The sequence below is a fragment of the Eleutherodactylus coqui genome, chromosome 13, assembly GCF_035609145.1.
Source record: "Eleutherodactylus coqui strain aEleCoq1 chromosome 13, aEleCoq1.hap1, whole genome shotgun sequence".
Classification (NCBI taxonomy): Eukaryota; Metazoa; Chordata; class Amphibia; order Anura; family Eleutherodactylidae; genus Eleutherodactylus; species Eleutherodactylus coqui.
In genome coordinates, this window is record NC_089849.1 from 124,582,966 (window position 1) to 124,602,403 (window position 19,438).

Below are 19,438 nucleotides of genomic sequence, written 5' to 3' on the forward strand. Positions count from 1 at the left end.
GGCGCCCCCTGCTGGATAGCAGCGGTGCTTACAGAAGGTCACATGACTGTAGCTCAGTCCTCACGTGACTGCTGTGACGCAGCCGGCGGCATATTAACTTATTCCACAAGACTTCTGCTCAACTCACAACCTGATTGGTTGTTTGGGTTGGCTGATTCACAGTGATTGGTTGTTCCAACCCAAACAACCAATCAGGTTACGAATCGAGCAGGAGTCGTGTGGAATCAGTAATATGCCGCCGGCGTCCCTGGCATATATGTATATTCCACAACACTTCTGCTCGATTCACACCCGGCGGCTGGATACCGGCTCCTAAGCAGGTCAGTGACGGGTCATGTGACGGGAAGGGGAGGGGCTTACTCCTAATGCAGCGTGCATATTAGCCTTTTACGCCCTACCTCGGCCCTAACAACCAATCAGGTTGAATCAGTCAAGCCAAACAACCAACCAGGTTCAATGAGCAGGGCTGAGCTGCGACCTCCGCTGAAGGGAGATGAAGAGCCTGTGAGAACCGGCGGTGTGGGGGATGTAGGGAGTAGTTAGTGGGATTGTGGTTGCGTCCTGTCATGGCTGCCCTCCTCCTGTATTGGGGTCTTTGGTTGGGTGCCGTCTGCTCCCCTCCCGAAGGGGTGGAGGGGGGTGTCAGTGGTTGGCTCCCTACACACGGGCCGATATTCTGCGGTGGGATTTCCCGCAGAGTGGCCGCTGCTATACGATTGCATTAAAAAACGCCATCCTGTGCAGACGGCCGCGATTTGTATGCGGGAAGGAAAACAGATGGCGTCATGTTCTATTTCCGACCCGGCCGTCCTCAGGCGGCCGTTGGGTGCTGTCTGCTCCCCTCCTGTATGAGGGGGGTCATTGGTGGGGTGCCGTCTGCTCCTCTCCTGTATGAGGGGGGGTCATTGGTGGGGTGCCGTCTGCTCCTCTCCCGTATGAGGGGGGTCATTGGTGGGGTGCCGTCTGCTCCTCTCCTGTATGAGGGGGGTCATTGGTGGGGTGCCGTCTGCTCCTCTCCCGTATGAGGGGGGTCATTGGTGGGGTGCCGTCTGCTCCTCTCCTGTATGAGGGGGGTCATTGGTGGGGTGCTGTCTGCTCCTCTCCTGTATGAAGGGGGTCATTGGTGGGGTGCTGTCTGCTCCTCTCCTGTATGAGGGGGGTCATTGGTGGGGTGCCGTCTGCTCCTCTCCTGTATGAGGGGGGTCATTGGTGGGGTGCCGTCTGCTCCTCTCCCGTATGAGGGGGGTCATTGGTGGGGTGCCGTCTGCTCCTCTCCTGTATGAGGGGGGTCATTGGTGGGGTGCTGTCTGCTCCTCTCCTGTATGAAGGGGGTCATTGGTGGGGTGCTGTCTGCTCCTCTCCTGTATGAGGGGGGTCATTGGTGGGGTGCTGTCTGCTCCCCTCCTGTATGAGGGGGGTCATTGGTGGGGTGCTGTCTGCTCCTCTCCTGTATGAGGGGGGGTCATTGGTGGGGTGCCGTCTGCTCCTCTCCTGTATGAGGGGGGGTCATTGGTGGGGTGCCGTCTGCTCCTCTCCCGTATGAGGGGGGTCATTGGTGGGGTGCCGTCTGCTCCTCTCCTGTATGAGGGGGGTCATTGGTGGGGTGCCGTCTGCTCCTCTCCCGTATGAGGGGGGTCATTGGTGGGGTGCCGTCTGCTCCTCTCCTGTATGAGGGGGGTCATTGGTGGGGTGCCGTCTGCTCCCCTCCTGTATGAGGGGGGTCATTGGTGGGGTGCCGTCTGCTCCCCTCCTGTAGGAGGGGGGTCATTGGTGGGGTGCTGTCTGCTCCTCTCCTGTATGAGGGGGGTCATTGGTGGGGTGCTGTCTGCTCCTCTCCTGTATGAGGGGGGTCATTGGTGGGGTGCTGTCTGCTCCCCTCCTGTATGAGGGGGGTCATTGGTGGGGTGCTGTCTGCTCCTCTCCTGTATGAGGGGGGGTCATTGGTGGGGTGCCGTCTGCTCCTCTCCTGTATGAGGGGGGGTCATTGGTGGGGTGCCGTCTGCTCCTCTCCCGTATGAGGGGGGTCATTGGTGGGGTGCCGTCTGCTCCTCTCCTGTATGAGGGGGGTCATTGGTGGGGTGCCGTCTGCTCCTCTCCCGTATGAGGGGGGTCATTGGTGGGGTGCCGTCTGCTCCTCTCCTGTATGAGGGGGGTCATTGGTGGGGTGCCGTCTGCTCCCCTCCTGTATGAGGGGGGTCATTGGTGGGGTGCCGTCTGCTCCCCTCCTGTATGAGGGGGGTCATTGGTGGGGTGCCGTCTGCTCCCCTCCTGTATGAGGGGGGTCATTGGTGGGGTGCCGTCTGCTCCCCTCCTGTATGAGGGGGGTCATTGGTGGGGTGCCGTCTGCTCCCCTCCTGTATGAGGGGGGTCATTGGTGGGGTGCCGTCTGCTCCCCTCCTGTATGAGGGGGGTCATTGGTGGGGTGCCGTCTGCTCCTCTCCTGTATGAGGGGGGTCATTGGTGGGGTGCCGTCTGCTCCTCTCCTGTATGAGGGGGGTCATTGGTGGGGTGCCGTCTGCTCCCCTCCTGTATGAGGGGGGTCATTGGTGGGGTGCTGTCTGCTCCTCTCCTGTATGAGGGGGGTCATTGGTGGGGTGCCGTCTGCTCCTCTCCCGTATGAGGGGGGTCATTGGTGGGGTGCCGTCTGCTCCTCTCCCGTATGAGGGGGGTCATTGGTGGGGTGCCGTCTGCTCCCCTCCTGTATGAGGGGGGTCATTGGTGGGGTGCCGTCTGCTCCCCTCCTGTATGAGGGGGGTCATTGGTGGGGTGCCGTCTGCTCCCCTCCTGTATGAGGGGGGTCATTGGTGGGGTGCCGTCTGCTCCTCTCCCGTATGAGGGGGGTCATTGGTGGGGTGCCGTCTGCTCCTCTCCCGTATGAGGGGGGTCATTGGTGGGGTGCCGTCTGCTCCCCTCCCGTATGAGGGGGGTCATTGGTGGGGTGCCGTCTGCTCCCCTCCTGTATGAGGGGGGTCATTGGTGGGGTGCCGTCTGCTCCTCTCCTGTATGAGGGGGGTCATTGGTGGGGTGCCGTCTGCTCCTCTCCCGTATGAGGGGGGTCATTGGTGGGGTGCCGTCTGCTCCTCTCCCGTATGAGGGGGGTCATTGGTGGGGTGCCGTCTGCTCCTCTCCCGTATGAGGGGGGTCATTGGTGGGGTGCCGTCTGCTCCTCTCCTGTATGAGGGGGGTCATTGGTGGGGTGCCGTCTGCTCCTCTCCTGTATGAGGGGGGTCATTGGTGGGGTGCCGTCTGCTCCTCTCCTGTATGAGGGGGGTCATTGGTGGGGTGCCGTCTGCTCCCCTCCTGTATGAGGGGGGTCATTGGTGGGGTGCCGTCTGCTCCTCTCCTGTATGAGGGGGGTCATTGGTGGGGTGCCGTCTGCTCCCCTCCTGTATGAGGGGGGTCATTGGTGGGGTGCCGTCTGCTCCTCTCCTGTATGAGGGGGGTCATTGGTGGGGTGCCGTCTGCTCCTCTCCTGTATGAGGGGGGTCATTGGTGGGGTGCCGTCTGCTCCTCTCCTGTATGAGGGGGGTCATTGGTGGGGTGCCGTCTGCTCCTCTCCTGTATGAGGGGGGTCATTGGTGGGGTGCTGTCTGCTCCCCTCCTGTATGAGGGGGGTCATTGGTGGAGTGCCGTCTGCTCCTCTCCTGTATGAGGGGGGTCATTGGTGGGGTGCCGTCTGCTCCCCTCCTGTATGAGGGGGGTCATTGGTGGGGTGCCGTCTGCTCCTCTCCTGTATGAGGGGGGTCATTGGTGGGGTGCCGTCTGCTCCTCTCCTGTATGAGGGGGGTCATTGGTGGGGTGCCGTCTGCTCCTCTCCTGTATGAGGGGGGTCATTGGTGGGGTGCCGTCTGCTCCTCTCCTGTATGAGGGGGGTCATTGGTGGGGTGCCGTCTGCACCTCTCCTGTATGAGGGGGGTCATTGGTGGGGTGCCGTCTGCTCCTCTCCTGTATGAAGGGGGTCATTGGTGGGGTGCTGTCTGCTCCCCTCCTGTATGAGGGGGGTCATTGGTGGGGTGCTGTCTGCTCCCCTCCTGTATGAGGGGGGTCATTGGTGGGGTGCTGTCTGCTCCTCTCCTGTATGAGGGGGGTCATTGGTGGGGTGCCGTCTGCTCCTCTCCTGTATGAGGGGGGTCATTGGTGGGGTGCCGTCTGCTCCTCTCCTGTATGAGGGGGGTCATTGGTGGGGTGCCGTCTGCTCCTCTCCTGTATGAGGGGGGTCATTGGTGGGGTGCTGTCTGCTCCCCTCCTGTATGAGGGGGGTCATTGGTTGGGTCCCGCCTGCTCCTCTCCTGTATGAGGGGGGGTCATTGGTTGGGTCCCGCCTGCTTCTCTCCCCCGCACGGGGGCGGGTTGGTTGGGTCCCACCTGCTCCTCTCCTGTATGAGGGGGGTCATTGGTGGGGTGCCGTCTGCTCCTCTCCTGTATGAGGGGGGTCATTGGTGGGGTGCCGTCTGCTCCTCTCCTGTATGAGGGGGGTCATTGGTGGGGTGCCGTCTGCTCCCCTCCTGTATGAGGGGGGTCATTGGTGGGGTGCCGTCTGCTCCCCTCCTGTATGAGGGGGGTCATTGGTGGGGTGCCGTCTGCTCCCCTCCTGTATGAGGGGGGTCATTGGTGGGGTGCCGTCTGCTCCTCTCCTGTATGAGGGGGGTCATTGGTTGGGTCCCGCCTGCTCCTCTCCTGTATGAGGGGGGGTCATTGGTTGGGTCCCGCCTGCTTCTCTCCCCCGCACGGGGGCGGGTTGGTTGGGTCCCACCTGCTCCTCTCCTGTATGAGGGGGGTCATTGGTGGGGTGCTGTCTGCTCCTCTCCTGTATGAGGGGGGTCATTGGTGGGGTGCCGTCTGCTCCTCTCCTGTATGAGGGGGGTCATTGGTGGGGTGCCGTCTGCTCCTCTCCTGTATGAGGGGGGTCATTGGTGGGGTGCCGTCTGCTCCCCTCCTGTATGAGGGGGGTCATTGGTGGGGTGCCGTCTGCTCCCCTCCTGTATGAGGGGGGTCATTGGTGGGGTGCCGTCTGCTCCTCTCCTGTATGAGGGGGGTCATTGGTGGGGTGCCGTCTGCTCCTCTCCTGTATGAGGGGGGTCATTGGTGGGGTGCTGTCTGCTCCCCTCCTGTATGAGGGGGGTCATTGGTGGGGTGCTGTCTGCTCCCCTCCTGTATGAGGGGGGTCATTGGTGGGGTGCTGTCTGCTCCCCTCCTGTATGAGGGGGGGTCATTGGTGGGGTGCCGTCTGCTCCTCTCCTGTATGAGGGGGGTCATTGGTGGGGTGCTGTCTGCTCCCCTCCTGTATGAGGGGGGTCATTGGTGGGGTGCTGTCTGCTCCTCTCCTGTATGAGGGGGGGTCATTGGTGGGGTGCCGTCTGCTCCTCTCCTGTATGAGGGGGGGTCATTGGTGGGGTGCCGTCTGCTCCTCTCCTGTATGAGGGGGGGTCATTGGTGGGGTGCCGTCTGCTCCTCTCCTGTATGAGGGGGGTCATTGGTGGGGTGCCGTCTGCTCCTCTCCTGTATGAGGGGGGTCATTGGTGGGGTGCCGTCTGCTCCTCTCCTGTATGAGGGGGGTCATTGGTGGGGTGCTGTCTGCTCCTCTCCTGTATGAGGGGGGTCATTGGTGGGGTGCCGTCTGCTCCTCTCCTGTATGAGGGGGGTCATTGGTGGGGTGCCGTCTGCTCCTCTCCTGTATGAGGGGGGTCATTGGTGGGGTGCCGTCTGCTCCTCTCCTGTATGAGGGGGGTCATTGGTGGGGTGCCGTCTGCTCCTCTCCTGTATGAGGGGGGTCATTGGTGGGGTGCCGTCTGCTCCCCTCCTGTATGAGGGGGGTCATTGGTGGGGTGCCGTCTGCTCCTCTCCTGTATGAGGGGGGTCATTGGTGGGGTGCCGTCTGCTCCCCTCCTGTATGAGGGGGGTCATTGGTGGGGTGCTGTCTGCTCCCCTCCTGTATGAGGGGGGTCATTGGTTGGGTCACGCCTGCTCCTCTCCTGTATGAGGGGGGGTCATTGGTTGGGTCCCGCCTGCTTCTCTCCCCCGCACGGGGGCGGGTTGGTTGGGTCCCACCTGCTCCCCTCCCGTATGAGGGGGGGGGGGGGGGCGGTTGGTTGGTTGGGTCCCGCCTGCTCCTCTCCCGCGCGCGGGGGCCGGGTGGTTGGTTCCCGCCTGCTCCCCCTCCCGCGCGGGGGCCGGTTGGTTGGGTTCCGTCCTCGCACATCTGTATCATAATGCTCTTTCCTTCCAGTCTGCTCTACCCGGCCGTGTGATGGTCGCAGTGGACAGAATACCCCGGAGGTCACAATCGCTCTGTAAATGGCAGCAGACAAGAGCCCCACCAGTGGAAGGATATTAAGCCTCACCATGGACATCATCTACCTGCTAACTGGAGAGGTGAGAGACTCCTGGATAATGTGGCCCCCTCTTATGGGCATCGGGGTGTGAGGGACTCTGGGTGGTGTCACTGGGGAGGTCAGGGGGAGTCATGATGACTAGATTCACGTATGGGCTGTAGCTTGGGATAGATGAATGGTTGCCCTTCTGAGGACCTCCCTCTGAGAGCAGCTTCCACCTTAGAGGGGTTGTCTCCCGTCTTGGCTATCTCTGGCGGTCAAGTTGAAGTGAATGGGAGTGGAGGTACTCTTGCCCCACACTTTGGAAACTTCAGGATGCAGCTGGGGCTGCATTCTATATTTGGGCTGGTGCGAGACAATCCCTTTAACCCCTTGGTGACGGCCCCATAGTCTTTTTACGTCCTGCCATTGCAGCGCCGCTATCTCCCTCCATACAGCGCGGGCGTCAGCAGTTTATTACAGCTGACACCCGTGGGCAATAGCCGCAATCGTCCGATCTTAGCTATCAACCCTTTAAATTCCCTGACCGTCGTTCGGGGGTCCCGTACGGCCCCCCCTGCGGTGAGATCAAGGGAGCTGTGCAGGTGTAATGGCAGCTGGGGACCTTCTGAAAGGCCCCAGGGCTGTCTTGGCAGTATGCCTATTAAGCTTGGTAGACTGGGGTGGCTTGATAGACTGCCTGTCAAAATGCAGTATGATGTAATGCTATGGCATTACATCATACTGCAGGAGCGATCAAAGCATCACTGGTTGTGGTCCCCCAGGGGGACTAAAAGAAAGTGTTAAAATATAAGCAATATGTATGTTAACACTTCATTTCATACCTAGCCAAAAAAATTGTGCACATTGTATTTTCCTTTTTTTTTTTTTAAATAATTACCGTAGTAAGTTCAAAAAACCTTCCTTTTGCCATATTTGCAATAAAAAAATCTAAATAATAAAGCAAAAATACGTATTTTGTATCGCTGCGTCCGTAAAAATCTGATCTATCAACGTAACGCATTATTTACCCCGCACGGTGAACGACGTCCGAAAAATAAAATAACGCCAGAAACGGTCACCCTGTCTCCAAGAAAAAATGTAATAAAAAGCGATCAAACAGTCATACGTAATCCAAAATAGTACCAAAGGAAACAACAGGACGTCCTGCAAAAAGTGAGCCCGCACACAACTATGTGGACGGAAACATAAAGTTATTGTGCGCAGAAGATGGCGGCAGAAAACTATTTAAAAAAATGTAATGTCTTTAAAAAAAAAATACAAGTACTACCGCAAAAAAAACCTCTACAAGTTTGGTGTTGTGGTAATCGTACGGAGCCGTAGAATAAAGTTATCATGTCATTTTTGTCGCAGTTTGTGCGCCATAGAAGCAAGACGCACTGAAATATGGAGGAATGTTGTTTTTTTTTCCATTTCTCTCCACTTAGAATTTTTTAAAGTTTTTCAGTACATTATATAAATAGCACCATTGAAAAATACAACCCGCAAAAAACAACAAGCCTCATACAGCGACGTTGATGGATAAATTAAGGAGGTATGATTTTTTTAAAGGGAGGAGGAAAAAAACGAAAATGCAAAAAAGCTCGGTCACTAAGGGGTTAATGGCCGGTCTTGTCTGCGTTCGGCTGACAACCTTGGATTCTATTCTTTTGCATTGATCACCAGTGTGATGGAGCGGGTAGGGATAAAAGATGCATCCCCGGGGTCCCTGTCACCGGCCCTAACATAACCGCGCGCTCCTGACTGCTTCCCTTTAACCCCTTAATGACACGGCCTATTTTGGCGTTGAGGACGCAGCGATTTTTGGTATTTTTCCATCTCCATTTTTCAAAAGCCATAACCTTTTTATTTTTCCGTGGACGCGGCCGTATAAGGGCTTGTTTTTTGCGTGGCGAGCTGTAGTTTTTATCGGTGCCACTTTTGGGTATATAGACAATATCGTAAAAATTTTATTATTTTTTTTATGATAACAGGGAGAGAAAACGCATCAATTCTGCCATAGATTTTTTTTTTACAGCGTTAATCATGCAGCATAAATGACACACAAAATTTTTTTCTGCGGGTCGGTACGATTACAACGATACCAAAATTCTTATACTTTTTTTAGGTTTTTACACTTTTTTGCAATAAAACCCCTTTTTTTTGGAAATCTTTTTTTTTTCTCTATAGCTGCATTCAAAGTCCTGTAACTTTTTTATTTTTCTATGTACGGAGCTCTATAAGGGCTTATTGTTTGTGAGACGAGCTGTAGTTTTTGTTGGTTTCATTTTGGGGAATGTACGGCTTTTTTAATCACTTTTATTGCATTTTTTGGGAGTCAAAATGCTAAAAATTAGCATTTTGCCTCTGTTTTTTAACGTTTTTCTTTACGCTTTTTGCCGTACAAAATAAAAAGCATGTTCAACTTTTTTTAGACGTCGTTACGGACGCGTCAATACCCAATATGTGGGGTTTTAATTTTTTTTAACCTTTTTTTTATGCTAATATTAGAAAAAGCATAAAAAAGGGGTTTTTTTACATTTTTATTTTACATTTTTCTTTTTTTTACATTTTTCTTTTCTTTTTTTTATACTATTTGAGTCCCTCTGAGGGACTTACATCACTGTGCCTATGATCGCTGTGATAAGGCATGGCAGAGCTACTGCTCTGCCATGCCTTATCGCTTATACAGCGATCATAGGCATAGGCAATACAGGACGCCAGTGTCTGGCGTCCTGTTGCCATGGTGACAGGCCGGGCTCTCGCAATGATATCGCGAGTGTCGGCCGGAGACACAGGAAGTGCGGTCCCACTGTGAACTCTTTCCCTGCCGCGATCTACTTAGATCGCGGCAGGGAAGCGGTTAACAGCGAGGGGCGCATCTCCGATGCCCCCCCGCTGTTGCAGCGGGACGCCAGCTGTGACTGACAGCCGGCTCCTGCTGCGGGATAGCGCGGGATCATATGTGATCTCGCGCTATCCCCAGGACGTACCGGTACGTCCTGTTGCGGGAAGTACCAGGCTCCCAGGACATACTGGTACGTCCTGGAGCGGGAAGGGGTTAAGGAGACAAATAACAGGTTTTGTTGCCAAATTAACCCCTTAGTGACTAGCTAATCACCGCGTTCCAATCGCCGATCTTTGTTTGTATTCTGCATTGTGCTTGTATTTCGTGGGGCAGGTTGTATTTCTTTTAACCCCTTAATGACACGGACCCTTAGTCTTTTTCCATTTTCATTTCTCCCCCCCCCCCCCTTCGAAAAAATCCTAGCTCCTTTATTCATCCATCAACGTTGCTGTCTGAGGGCTTGTTTTTTGCGGCACAAGTTGTATTTTTCATTGGTGCTATATAAAGTACAATATAATGTACTGAAAAACTTAAAAAAAATTCCAAGTAGAGTAAAATGAATAAAAAAAACAACATTCCGCCATCTTTCAGTGCATCTTGTTTCTACAGCGCACAAACTGCAACAAAAGCGACACGATAACTTTATTCTACGGGTCGGCACGATTACTGCGATACCAAACTTGTATAGTTTGTTTTTACACAAACTACTCTTTTTCTTTTTTCAAAGACATTTCATTTTTTTCAATTATTTTCTGCGGTCATTTTGTGCGCGCGATAACTTTTTTATTTTTCCGTCGACGTAGTTGAGCGAGGGCTCATTTCTTGCGGGATGTCCTGTAGTTTCCGATAGTACCAATTCAGAATACATATGACTTTTTGTATTTTTTCTGGGAGACAGGGTAACTAAAAAAGTGCATTTGTGGCGTTCTTTATTTTTTTTTCCGGACGACATTCACTGTGGGAAAAATAATGCGCTACTTTGATAGATCGGACTTTTACGGACGCGGTGATACCAAATATGTATTTTTATTTTATGATTTAGATTTTTTAATAATAGATATGACAAAAGGGGGGTGATTTAAACTTTTTTTTTTTTTTACAATTAATAAAACTTTATTGATTTTAAAAAAAAATTTTTTTAAACTTTACTTTAAAGCCCCCTGGGGGACTACAACCAGCGAAGCTTTGATCGCTCCTGCAGTATGACGTAATGCATTACGTCATACTGCCATTTGACAGGCAGTCTATCAAGCCACCCCTCGGGGATGGCTTGATAGGCAGTCTGCTAAGGCAGCCCTGGGGCCTTTCAGAAGGCCCCCGGCTGCCATGACACCTGCAAGGCTCCCCTGATCTCATCGTGGGGAGGGGGCGTACGGGACCCCCGAACATCGTTTGGGGGATTTAAATGCCACTGTCAGAATTGGCCGATCGCGGCTATTGCTTGCGGGTGTCAGCTGTAATAAAAGCTGATGCCCGCGCTGTATGAAGAGAGATCGCCCCGGTAGAATGCCCCGCGACCCCTCTTCATACATACGCCGACGCTCCATGACGTACCGTTATGTCCTGGAGCGGGAAGGGGTTAATTGCGGGGGGAAGCCAGTGGCTACACCTCTTTTTTTTTTTTTTTTTTTTTTTTTTTTTTTTTCCAGTGATAAATTAAAATGTAAATAATCTCCCATGTCGCCCCCCCCCACCCCCCATGCACAGGACTACACTGTAGTGAAGAAAGATGGTAATGAGGGTCTACACAGCTGTCCTTGTGTGTCCGGGGGGCTGATCAGGATGCAGTGCCCAATCATGGTGCCTCCATTAATGGGCAAGGACAACAAGGAACAGAAGATCCTAGAGCTCACCAACAAGATCATCGAGCTGCTAACCGGAGAGGTGAGCGCCAGCGGGGAGGATGGGACGTTATATAGTAACACCAGGGATGATGAATGTATCACTATGTCATCAGGTCCCCATAAGGTGTGAGGACGTCACCGTCTATCTGTCCATGGAGGAGTGGGAGTATCTAGAAGGACACAAGGATCTCTACAAGGACGTCATGATGGACCACCAGACCCTCATGTCACTTGGTGAGGACACTTTCATTTCCTGTAACGTAGACAGTAGTTTTTCGGTCCGTTATTATCCTCATCATCTTCATCTCTGTCTGTTTTTTTTCTTCCTACAGGTGGATCCAGTAGCAGAACTTCAGTAGAGAGTTGTCCAGTGGTGGGAAATTGCTTCATTGCATCGGATCCTCTGTCAGATGGAACCAGGGCCGACATAATGGTCAGACTGCAGTAAAGATTGTCAGCTGTTGCAGCCTTCTCATGGCCTGAATGCATATAAAATATAGGTTTCATTAACGATGTACCGTCTCCATGGTTACAGACTGCAAACAAACTTTGCATAGCCTGATCCTGCAGTCAGTTTCCTTTTCATGTCTTCTACGTCTTGATAACTGAATGCATGTTAGCAAATAGAAGCGGGCCGACAATGAGAAGCGTACCAGCAAGATCACTGCAGGGGTCGTTTATAGTTTAAATGATCGCTAACATTTCATATAACTTGTATGATAACTAGCAAAAGTGCAAGTCACGTGATGGTCTCTGTTACTGGAGACTGCAGGACAGGAAGTGTAAAAGAGGGAGGAGTCAGTCTGCTCATTGAAGTCTATGAGTAGAGGGGAGAGGAGAAAAGCAGAGACTTGCACAAACCTGCTCTTGGAGATAATTGCAAGTGATTTACTGTTGTTTGTTCTCATCTACACGACTTGGTACTGCTGTACTCTGTCCTACATGATTGTCCTTTCTCTGTGGCACAGACAGAGCAGAATCTCCCTTTTCTCTGTGCATAGTGTATAGAATACAACAGAAAATCACAGTTACAGCCTGCATATAAAGGCCAGAAATAGAGTTATCCCTCATCTACATACTGTATACATGGCAGTTTCTGAAGCCATTTGAAGAGTTGGGTGTGCTTTAACTATATACAGACCTGTGGGTCACTATGAGATCATGCTATACAGCTGATGCACAGAACTACGTGTTGCAAACAAATCCCTCCAATCTTGTTGTCGTACTCCTTGCAATCTTCCCCATTCTGTCTAGTAATATATATCCAGCAAGTAAACTGAATGCAGAATGAAGCTACACAAGGTTTGTGGTCTGGAACCACAGAGACCCGTAGCTGTACATGAGCGCTCTAGACCCAAAACTAGGATATCTCTAACCGAGGCTGTCTGCAAAGTTGCCTCAAGATTTATTGTGCATTTAAGGAGTAAAAATAAAATTGGTTGCAAAGGCAGACACATCCCTTAATTCATGTAAGTTAATTGTGATGTTTTTTTTTTTGTTTAGGACAAAGATCCTGATCAAGCTAAAAAAGGGGAAAAGGAGATGAACACGAGTTACAGACCAATTAAGGAAGACATTCCCATAGTAGTTATCCCAGGTGAGCAACAGCTATCTAGAGACAATGGTCACATGTTGTATTGCTCAGTTACCACAATAACCTTCTATTACCTGCCTTTAACCCCTTAAAGGGGTTTTGTCATTAACAAAAGAAACAAATTCTATACTCACCTTTTCCTCCATAGGCAGTATTCTTACGCTGAGCTTCTCCAGTTCCCCCGGGTCACATCACCTCCAGCCAGCCGACTAGTTATAAAGGCTGTGTTCCTGGCATTCTCCTTTCTGTAGGTCAGTGAAGGTCACATTCCTGTGATGTAGCGTTCACTGGCTAGGACGGAATGCTGATTTATGGCAGAGACAGCGGGCATGAGCAGTCTCCACAATACCTCTGCACTCCCCCTGCTGGGCTGTGAGCTGTGACATAGTGTACATTGCCAGGCAGGAAGGAGACTGGAGGCAGAAGAATCAGGCAGCTGGAGGTGAGGTGACCCGGGGGACTGCAGGAGACAGGAGAAGATGGGTGAGGTGAAGATCTGGTAAGTAGTCTGACAGGGGAGGAATAGTTAAAAAAAAAAAAAAAATTATATATATATAATTATACTTATGACTCATGTACTTTTTAAGTTTTTCCTTTCCACTTAAAGAAAATAAAATCATAACTTTTATTTATCCATTGACATAGACGATGGAGGGCTTATATTTTGCGGGACGAGTTGTATTCCTCAATGGTACCATGTAATGTACTGAAAAACTCTTCAAAAATTGTAACTAGAGTGACAGCCATAACTTCGTTATTTTTCCATCGACAGCGAGGGCTTTCTTCCTTGTGCAGGACATCATGTAGTTTCTATTGGTACCATATTTTTTGAGTACCTTCGACTGCTTGATCGCTTCTTACTAAGTTGTTTTTTTTTCTTGGAGACAGGGGTATCATAAAGGAACCCCAGTCATCTATTAAGGACATGCATACAAAACAGGCGGCTCCTGTAGTTGTTAGGAGAGGACTAAGATGAGGTTGGATCCATTCCCTTAGCTATGGGCTGTGAGGATTTACAGCAGTGGTGCTATCAGCAAGGTGGAATTGATATCCGTAAGAGAAACAAAATCTTGTAGATGTGATACTTTTTTAATGGTTAACAAAAATAAATGAAGTTACAGCGAGCTTTCAACACTACTTGGGTCTCTTCTTCAGCAGCAAGGTGAAACGGAGGATCATGCTGTCTTCCTCTTCTACAAGGATTGGAAGATTGAGGGGCATCTTGACCACTAACGGCAATCATGTTTGTTTTGCAGAAAGCAATCTCAATTTAACTCCAAGTGATGAAGGAGAAGCTGACAAACTTATCACCGACGATTCTGTAAGAGAAGTCCCAGATGCCACAGATATACCAGCAGGCTTTCACTGCAGAGATCTAGCGTGTGAATCTTATAACCCAGTAGGTCAGAATGCAGATCACACAGAGTGTGAGGCCTATCCATGTCCTGAATGTGGGAAACACTTTACAACGAGAGCAAGTCTTATTCGTCACATGAAGAATCATTCCGGGGAGAAGCCATTTTCATGTACTGACTGTGGTAAATGTTTTAAGCGGAAGTCAACTCTTGTCAAACATCTAAGAAGCCACACAGGGGAGAAGCCTTTTTCATGTGCAGAGTGTGGCAAATGTTTCCAACAGAAGTTTAATCTTACAGAGCATCACAGAATTCACACAGGAGAAAGGCCATTTTCCTGCCCAGTGTGTGGGAAACGTTTTACATACAAATCTGATTTGATGAAACATCAGAGAACCCACATGGAAGAGAAGCCATTTTCATGTTCAGAATGTGGAAAATGCTTTACACAGAAGTTGGGGCTTCTTAGACATGAGAGAATTCACACGGGAGAAAAGCTACTTTTGTGTTTGGCATGTGGAAAAAGTTTTGTTAGAAAATCAGAACTTGTTAAACACGAGAGAATTCACACGGGCGAGAAGCCATTTCTCTGTTCTGACTGCGGAAAGGGTTTTATTCAGAAATCAGACCTTATGAGGCATCATCGAATTCACACAGGAGAGAAACCGTTTCCATGTTCTGAGTGTGAAAAACGCTTTATACTGAAATCTGAACTTGTTAAGCATATGCGAAATCACACGGGGGAGAAGCCATTCTCATGTTTCCACTGTGGGAAACGTTTTGCTTGGAAATCGGAGCTTGTTAAACATCAGAGATTCCACACTGGGGTGAAGCCATTTCAATGTATAGAGTGCGGCAAATGCTTTACCCAGAAATCAGACCTCATGAGACATCAGATTGTTCATCTGAGATAGCAGCTAGCTTCAGGCTCGGTACTTGGGAAAAAGTTTATGCCAGCAGCAACCTTGCTGCACATCAGATTCCACTAGACAACGTAAAGTCCGCCCCCAACGCAAGAATTAGTGCCCGTCCTAAAAGAAAACTTCTACAGCAGAGAGAACCAATCAGAGGCTACGCGACATTGTGAACTCGCATCGATCACTACACAACTGCGGTTCTTCACAAGCAACAACGCATCAATTGCAAATATTCTGCCCTAATGAAAGACACAAGGGTGCTTGTAATTTTTTGTCCTACAGGGAAGAATTGTACTGTGAAGACAGTCTAATATAACAATCCGCTCCTTGTTGCCATGACGTTCTAGCTCTAGATGATATACCATGTTTCCCCGAAAATAAGACAGTGTCTTAGATTATTTTTTGTTCAAAAAGGTTTAACTTTTTTACGTGTATAGCTGCCTGGACACGATTTAAATTTATATTTCAAGCATCCTCAAAAAGCCTGAAAAATCATTTTGCATCCTCGAAAATTCTGGAAAATCATGCTATGTCTTATTTTAAGGGTATGTCTTATTTTCAGGGAAACAGGGTAGCAGATGCCATAGAAATAGTGGTAAAAATGGCATCTGTCCTCAGAAAACTTCCACAAGACCCCTCTGTATAAATGTAAAATCTCGTCTCTATATGCAAACAGAATAGTCAATGTTCTTCTTGCTCTAGAGCCAACGTTGCACTGCCTGCAGCCGCAATCTATCTGATCTCGTAACTCACCGGCTAATCCGGTCACAGAGGCAAGAGATTATGCGTTGCAGAAACCTACACTATGGAAAAACAAAGGGCAATGGTGCTTCCAGAGGTAACGATATCATTCACAAAATCGGTCAAACACGAGCCAACAAGTGAACGATGAACGAAAACCGTGAGGGTCCCCTCCTGTGTGCAGTGTAAACCCTGTCCGCTCAGGGTTTAACATAGGAATGGGGGTCAGAAACGCTATCTTTTCTCCTTAGGGAGAGCAACTATACTATAAACTAAGTGAGGAGACTCAAATGGCCACGCACGCTCCTCTGGGTAATATGCAAATAAGGGAGATGGAATAAATCCTCGTGGAGGATTTATTCCATCTCCCTTATTTACATAGGAATGTGAAACGCTGAATTAGAAGTGAATGAGAACCGCATGATTGCTTGAGCCTGAACCACAAGTGTGAGATTCTTGTTTGGTCTAAAAGCAATAACTGAACTTTTTACAAACTTTTGATGTGTTCTGGTGACATGGCAGTAGTTTAGCTGAGTAGGGGTCTAGGTGCTAAGACCCCCAACACTGGCTAAATGAACGGGCAGATGTGCTCCTCTGAGGGTCGTGCATGTTTGGCTGTTTTCATTGCTTGCAGCAGTGTATGGGCTCCATTGAAAGTTTTTATAGAGTCTATACACTGCTCGCAATGACAGCCAAATGGACACAGCACCCACCAAACAAAACTTCTGACATGTATTTATGGCACATTAAAAGTTTGTAAAACTCTTAAAGCTATAGTTTAACCTTTTTTTTTTTTTTTAGGTAAATTCTGTCAGATTAAAATAAATGTAATCTATCTAGAGTAATTGTTGCTACAGCTAAAACTAATGGAGTAGATAGAGAGACTTACCTGCAGATTATGTTCCTGTTGGATTATTAAGGTCATGTGATCGCCATTATCCAATGAAATAAAAATAGAGCAAACTACCTTAGTCAGACCGCTACCTATATTGCCTACACAAGTTACAAGAAGTCCCAGCGAACGGTCACCCTCCTGCAGTTCCAGGAACAGCTTGTTGAGAGACTTCTGTTTGAGGACCACCGCAACTTTGCAAGCTTACCCCATCCCTGCCACTGAGATCAAGAAAACCCCCCAAAAAGTGTCTGCAGCAAGCACGGGAGGAGGACGGATACCCGGTTTCACTGCCCCATGTGCCTATCCGGGCCTACGTAATTACCCCTGTTTAGAGACCTACCACACAGTTTTACATTATTACTTTAATCTAAGATTTAGGGAATATCAAAAAGAAGGGGGGTGGATTTTTTTTTTCTCTGCAGAAGTGAGCAATGGGTCCTGAAATTTATTCCCTTGTGCCCTGAAAGCCAATGGCTGTTCCCTCTATTACAAGCCTAGCCATGTGTCCTTCAAGCACATTTGGGCGACAATGGGTATGTTTCTGAACACAGGACAAACAGGGGTATCCATTTTGGGGTGAACGTCTTCATGCATATGTGTGCTGTACAGAAAAAAACTGTTTTTAAAATGATACAATTGCCAAAAAAAATTAAAATCATAACTTCCATTTTGTCAATCCTGACAGCACTACTGGAGGTTGCCCTTTGACCTTTCCGGGACAGGAAGAGGAGTTTAAGAGGCCACCTCCCTCACACTTCTCCCGTGTTCTCCCTGTCCGATGGACATAGAGGAGAGCTCCCAATGAGAGCACCAAGATCTTGTAGCTGACCACGCACAAAGAAGCGATCTGGGGTTCCTTACCAATGCGCCAATTTCGCCATACCGTCTCTAGAGAGCTATATAACACAATATTGTTAGAGAAAAATTTGTCTCCGCGCCACGTGGTACTTGTATAGAATGCGTGGATATACTTTATACTTAGCGATAAGCATAAAGGCGAGTGGTAGTATAAGAAAGACACTTACTGGGAAGGAGGGGGGTATGTAAACAGATGCCCCCTCCTTGAAGTGCTGACTCCAATCACTAATGAAGGTACACGCTGGTGTGTTGGATCAAGTCCAAGGTTTATTTCATAATCCACCGGTTGTGGAAAACGTAACAGGCAACGCGTTTCGGTGTCTGACACCTTTCTCAAGTAATAAATATGCACAAATTCTATTGGTCTTTTTTTACCACCTAACTGAAGTACAATATGTAGTGAAATAAAACATGTCAGAATCACTTGGATATGAGAATAATTCTGCAAAGTTTCCACGTTAAAGAGAGACATGTCAGATTTCCAAAATTTGGCCTGGTCATTAAGGCACAAACTGTCTTGGTCACTAAGGGGTTAATGGTGGCATCAAATCGATAATATTAAGCCTCAAGTGGTGGTTGGTGACCTTTCTCTGCAAACTGTTTAGTACCTGGCATATGAATCAATTTCTGACATATTGTACTTCTATGTTTGTTCTTTCATGAATCTCTATGGTCATCTCCCCTGTATACTCATTGTAAAAAAAAAACTCCCTCCCCTAGAAACCGTTTTCAGAATAGAATGAAACTTTCTCTGTGTGATTGTAACGTTGATATAAGTAAGTGATTACGTTATTAGAGCGAAAGGAGAATTTATTGTGAAGAATCGACCCTCGTAGGAAGGCTCTAGTACCCTGTTATACCGCCTCTAGCTTGGATATAAGATGTGATATGGGTGGACATGGAGGCTCTAGTACACTGTTGTATCGCCTCTAGCTTGGATACAAGATGTGATACGGATGGGCATGGAGGCTCTAGTACCCTGTTGTACCAACTCTAGCTTGGATACAAGATGTGATATGGGCGGACATGGAGGCTCTAGTACCCTGTTGTACCACCTCTAGCTTGGAAACAAGATGTGATACGGATGGGCATGGAGGGTCTAGTACCCTGTTGTACCGCCTCACCAGACCATCACACCAGAAGTGTGGGCAGTATGCCGCTCCACAGCAAAGGCAAGATTGAAGCTTTCACCCCAAGGTCTCCAGACATGAACACAGTTGTCATCTGTGCTCAAACTTTAACCTGGATTCATTGTTAAAAACAACCCGGTTCCACTCCGTAGCATCTAGTTTCATTGTTCAAGACACCCTTGCAAACAGAGGCAACGGTGGGTGTCAAAAGCAGAACACCTAATCGACGCCGTGAAACCAAATGTTCTTCAGCCAAGCATCTGGAAATGTTTCTGGCAGACACAAGGGCCTGTAATGATGGTGCCACCTATCTCTGGATGGCAGACAACAAAAAGGAGCTGCTTGTACTTTTTTGATGCGCAAACTATCCTCTTTACTGGGGGTCTGTAGGGGGCATCCTGACCTCGGTCACCTTGTGTGCCCCCATCCACTGCTCCCAACACCTCCGAACAGTCTGATCAGAATGGCCGGTTGATGAAAATTCGTGGATACACCCATTCAGCTTCTCCCATCCCAATAATGCACCCCCCTCAGACTCTGGTAACGGGGTGAAATCTCTTCTCTGCGTCGTAGAGGTGTCTAGTGGCCAACAAGCCCTACAAGCGGAAGAAGTCACTACACACAAGGAGCCTCCGAAAGTCTCTTATAGGCCAAGGAGGGAACCACTTTTAGGGTCTCCGGTGACCGTCCATCTAATCACCACAACGCTCATCATTTGCATATTTCCCTAAAATGTAACAATGCAGAGTTTTGCAGAAAATAAATTCTAGAAGCGGGATAAGCATATAGATCAGGCATCACTGTTCCCTGAAACACTGGGGTTCTGGCTTCACATCCTAATAAGGGAACCTCTGCAGTCCATAACAACTCGCTTTATGGAGTTTTACACTAATCTCTATAGTTCCTCCAAGGTCAAAACTACCATAGATGTCCTTAACTACCTAC

At 49.4% G+C, this 19,438-nt stretch overlaps 1 protein-coding gene across 1 annotated transcript; it reads left to right on the plus strand.

Annotated features, from left to right (window-relative positions):
- The first annotated feature begins 455 nt into the window (after positions 1-455).
- On the plus strand, positions 456-17,721 carry LOC136588099 (gastrula zinc finger protein XlCGF57.1-like). The gene is made up of 7 exons (XM_066587056.1): positions 456-504; positions 6,227-6,372; positions 10,867-11,043; positions 11,117-11,237; positions 11,336-11,436; positions 12,507-12,600; positions 13,854-17,721. The coding sequence occupies exons 2-7, from the start codon at positions 6,295-6,297 to the stop codon at positions 14,864-14,866; spliced, it is 1,584 nt and encodes a 527-aa protein (XP_066443153.1). The 5' UTR covers positions 456-504; positions 6,227-6,294; the 3' UTR covers positions 14,867-17,721.
- Positions 17,722-19,438: the final 1,717 nt, after the last annotated feature.